Here is a 4,512-nt window from a genome sequence, read left to right on the forward strand (position 1 = left end):
CCCATCCGGACGCCACCACGCCACCAGCCCCCGCGCCCGCCTCCTCGTCGTTTTGCTGGGCGGCGATGGTCGTTTCGGGATCCAGATCGAGCGCACCTACGCTCTGCTGCGCCAGCCGCACCGCCTCGCCGCGCATCTGGCGCATCTCGGCATGGTCGTACAGCTCGCGCACAAACCGCTTCGTGTACGGATCGTACCGGAACGCCGGGATGCGCGGATTCGCAATCATGATCGACTCCAAGTGGAAGCGTCCATCGCCAATGTACACGATCGCATCGATGCGCTCCTTGTCCAGCTTGGGTGACGTGCATCCCAGCACCTCGCCAGGACTCAGCGGCTTGACCTGCGGCACCGTCACCCTGTACTCGCCCGAATACCACGCCTTCCACTTGGCACCCTGCTCGATGTGCTCCACCGCTCCGTCCGCAACGCTGCCGCCCGCAAGCATGAGTCGATCCGCACGCGGCTCGCCCGTCACCACCTCGCCGTCGGCCAGTCGATGCTGCTGCTCTTCCAGCGCTTCGCGCAGTCCGTGGATGGCATTGATGAACTGCACCGTACCCACCAGCGCCAGATGCGTCGGCACCTCCTCCGCTACGCCATCCCTTCGGTCCTCTCCAGTCGAAGCAGCATCGTCGCTGCCAATCGCGATGCGCGCTCGGCCCGCCGACTCGTCCACCTGCTCCCTCTTCCCCGCCGCATTCTGACTTCCACCAAGGATCTTGGCTCGGAACTCGTGCTTGTCGCTCGGGAAATTGGCGCGGATCGTCGCAGCCAGGTGTGCCGGATCAATCGAGATCTCCACAAACACGTACAGCGTCTTGATCGCCGTCTGGTCCACAGGCACCAGGCAGCTGTGGCCGTAGTGCACCAGCATATCGCACCCGAGCGCCATGGCCGTGTAGTCGTCCACGCAGCACGCGCCATACGTTACATCGCCCATGATCACCGTCGTCGCGCCCGTGAAGCGCTCCACAATGTCCGAGATCCCCGTCGCCCACAGCGTGAGTCCCTCGGGCATCTGCAGCGCCACGCATGTCGCAGACGCCTTGCGGATGTGATGGATCGTCTTGTGAATCTCAAAGTTGTAGTTCGCAGGCAGGATCGATGCGATCGCCTGGTTCAGCGACGCATCCTCCAGGATCTCGGCGGGCACAGCGTTGGCCATGCGCGGTCGAGAAGGTCCCGCTTCGCTTTCCTTGCCGGCGGTGAACCGCTTTCGTGGATTCTCCGCGTTCGTCTGCATGTCGATTGCCTCGTCGTTGAGATGGGGTCAGGAAGCCAAGATGCACTTGCGAATAGGGCCAGGGTCCAAAGCCTCAAATCTTCCTGGCCGCCAAATTTGCTCAGCTGCCCGCTGACACACGCTGACGCTTTCTCTCTCTCAGGTCTAACAGTCAATTTTCATCGAAACGAACGCCGATGTGCTGTGCCCGATCCGGCTAGCCGAACGTAGCTGCTCGCAGCTCATGGCCATCGTCGCGAGTGCACATGACGTAATGAGGCTCGCCTCGTTCGCACTTCGCTTCCCGATCTGACCGCCTTGCCGAACGCCACAGCCTTGCCATTCGGTTTGGTTGGGCCACGTCCGGCTTGGCATCCTTTGCCCTCTTGCAAGCCGAACGCATTGGAGCTTGGAGCGAGCTAGTCTCAGCGTGTGTTTCTAGTGCCTATTTTCGGGCGCAAGCCTTGCATGCTGCCGAAGTCTCGCCAGTCGTAGCGGCGAGTCTTCGCGAGGTGGGGATGGGATCGGCAGACGCTCATTGTGCTCTCGTCCAAGTCCACTCATGGCTGCCAACCAAAAGCGTAGGCTGCAGAAGGTTGGCCGGGCTAGCCCTCGGAAAATTGAGTGGAGCCGTGCTTGTCAAGCAAAGAGAAGGCGATGTGTTGGACGGGTGACTCGGTGGCTGACGGCGGGGTGCGAATGCCGCATCTCACACGAGCCTTGACACGGCCGCCACCTCGATCCTGGAAGGCAGATGAAAGCGTGTTTTTTCAAGGACCGATCGGTCAGCTTGGCTTCGCGATACGAACCTCAATGCCATTTGGAGGTCATGCTGGGCCGGAAAAAAATTGAGCATCATGTGCTCAGCACAAAGCTGTCGAGCCCAACCCTAATCCTGGCAGACAATAGAGCGGAGGTGGGACGAAGGGGGGCCGGCGATGATCCCATTCAGGCACGCGGTGGGTTGGGAGGCTTGTGGCAGCTCATGCGAGAGCGCGCAGAACGAACTCGGCCACAGATCCGTGTTTCGCATGGCCGCGCGTGGGCCGCTTCCGTCGGCAAGGCGACGCCTCCAAGCTCAGACCCAATCGATAGAGGATCTCGAGATCGTGCCTGCCCATCGCTCTTCGCAAGCCTATGGGAAAAAATACAGATTCGCCTCTTAGCCCCCCCGCACTTTAGCCTCTTTCGCTCCGCATCACCTCACCCAGAAGACAAGCGGACAGGCCGGGCATCATAGGCTCGTCATACCATGTCGCTTTGGCAAGTGCCACTCTCGATTCAGCGCTCGGAAGGCGTCCAGCTTGCTGTACCAATTCTCAGCGACACCAACGACAAAGTGGCTCTGCACCAATCTGGAACGGCCTTGCTGGACCCAGGCAGCGTCGGTGGCCGGAGACGGCGATCAACGGCCGTGTGTGTTGAGCTGCTGACTGGTCGTGTTCGTGCAAAGATGCCCGGAATAGAAGCAAACATTGGGGCTCGGCGCGAGCCAACAGACTCGCTGCCATACAGTACGATGGGCTGGACCTCGGCGACTCGCAGAGGGGGCCATTTGACAGCTTGCCTGCCGTTCCTGCCGTTCCTGCCGTGGCTCGCCGAAAACGCGCGCTGCACTCGCCGTCCTCTTTGTGTTGCCCTGTGTAGATCCCACTCGTGCCCAAAAGCTGGTGGTATTCAAGCGACCTTCGAGTGTGAAAGGCAATGCCATTGGTCGGCTATGCAAGCTGTGGCCGGTTTTCCATGCAACGCCGACGAGACGAACATGACAACGTGGCTCGCAAACACCAAATGCTGCACATTCGGCGAGGCGCGCGCGCGGCAACGGAAACTTTTGTTTCGCCTTGCCTACGACCAGGACCTTTTTTTTTGGCGAGACACAACTCATTCGGCCCGAAATGCTCCGGCCCTGCACACTATCTGTACGAACGATGAGTCCAGCGGGACGAATGTCGGAGAGTGAGTGGCAAGAGTCCTTGCCAGAGGAGAAGGAGGGGCAGAGGATCTGCAAGTGAATGGGTGTCGGGGCGGCGGTGAGACGGCATCGTGTGCGCCTGCCGGTGTCTCGCGTAGCCAAAAATTTGGGTTGGCGTCTTCGTAGCATCAAACCAATGCAACACGAGCGAGCCTCAGCTCGAGCTCCAGCGCCGGGATCCAAGGAACCCGAGGCTCACACCGCCTCTTGTCAGCGTCCAGAGGCGAAAAGGCTGCGTTACCGTTCCGACACGATTTCCTCGAAAGGCGTTCGAAAACACATGTTCGAGGCTGCACCCAAACGCCGACGGCAGCGCGAAAGGCCGTAAATAAGCAGGGCGCGCCAAACCACCAAGTCGAGGGGCGGCGAGGATGGCCAAGGTGGCGAAAAACGACCCTTGGGTCATGTGCCCATGTGGGCACCAGTTCGAGAAGGGATCGGCAGCGCTGTTGTGATTTCCAATCGGTTTGATCTGCTCGTCGAAAGGACGTTGCGATGCAATCGCGCTCGCCAGCAGCCGCGGTTTGGTCGAACGAATTTCAAAATGTCGTCGGGTTGTTTGGCGACAAAGTTGGTGGCGACTTTGCTCTTTGCTGGACGACAGCGTTTCCGGCTGCAGGGTGCACTGCATCCACTCGACTCGCGAGAGAGATGGCTGACGATGCGGGGAGGATCGGATGGACTTTGCATGCGTTTGCAGATGCAGTTACGCAGGCACACCCATGCGAGCGCGCGCGCGCTTGCCAATCCAGCAGGGCTGATTAGTTCCGGTTAAACCCAATCCCACCCCCGCTTCGCTTCCGCCCCCGCCTCGCTGCTCGTGCTGCAGCGCTCTACTGCCTCGGAGGTTTCCAATGTCAGACCTTTGCTCTGGGGGCGTCTGCAGATGGATGCACGCTACTGCAGCGCCCCCCCTTTTTGAGACCCAGCTCAGGCACCGTCGTTACATTGTCGACACACAGGAATGTGCATACAATGCGGCAGAAGCACACACCCAATGCTGCACCTCAGCGCAAGGGGGCGTGCAGAGCCAAAACAGGCTGTCTCCTCGACTATCCCAACCCTTCCAGTTGCGGATGGCTACAAGAGGATGACACAGAAACGCAATTGGATCGATGTAGCGCGTGGGGCATGCACGAGTCAGACGCTTGTCTTGCCTGTTGTTCGCAGCCACCGCCACTATCGAGTGCGGATATGCCGGATGGAGGGCGCACTCGACGCACAACGGCGCTACGTCCAGCTCAGACATCCTAGGGAAGGTGACTTGCAGCGCCAGGGAGCAGCGGCAGCGGCAGCGACCAAAAAACAATCT

General features: G+C 60.2%; 1 protein-coding gene across 1 annotated transcript; it reads right to left on the reverse strand.

Annotated features, from left to right (window-relative positions):
* Positions 1 to 16: 16 nt before the first annotated feature.
* On the reverse strand, positions 17 to 1,246 carry PAN0_128d6783 (diphthamide synthesis; the record flags this gene model as incomplete). Its single annotated transcript, XM_014797794.1, has 1 exon — positions 17 to 1,246. A coding segment is annotated over one exon (1,230 nt), but the record flags the coding sequence as incomplete, so codon positions are not given.
* Between the last annotated feature and the right edge of the window lie 3,266 nt (positions 1,247 to 4,512).

Source organism: Moesziomyces antarcticus, assembly GCF_000747765.1.
Source record: "Moesziomyces antarcticus DNA, scaffold: scaffold_v10128, strain JCM 10317, whole genome shotgun sequence".
NCBI lineage: Eukaryota > Fungi > Basidiomycota > Ustilaginomycetes > Ustilaginales > Ustilaginaceae > Moesziomyces > Moesziomyces antarcticus.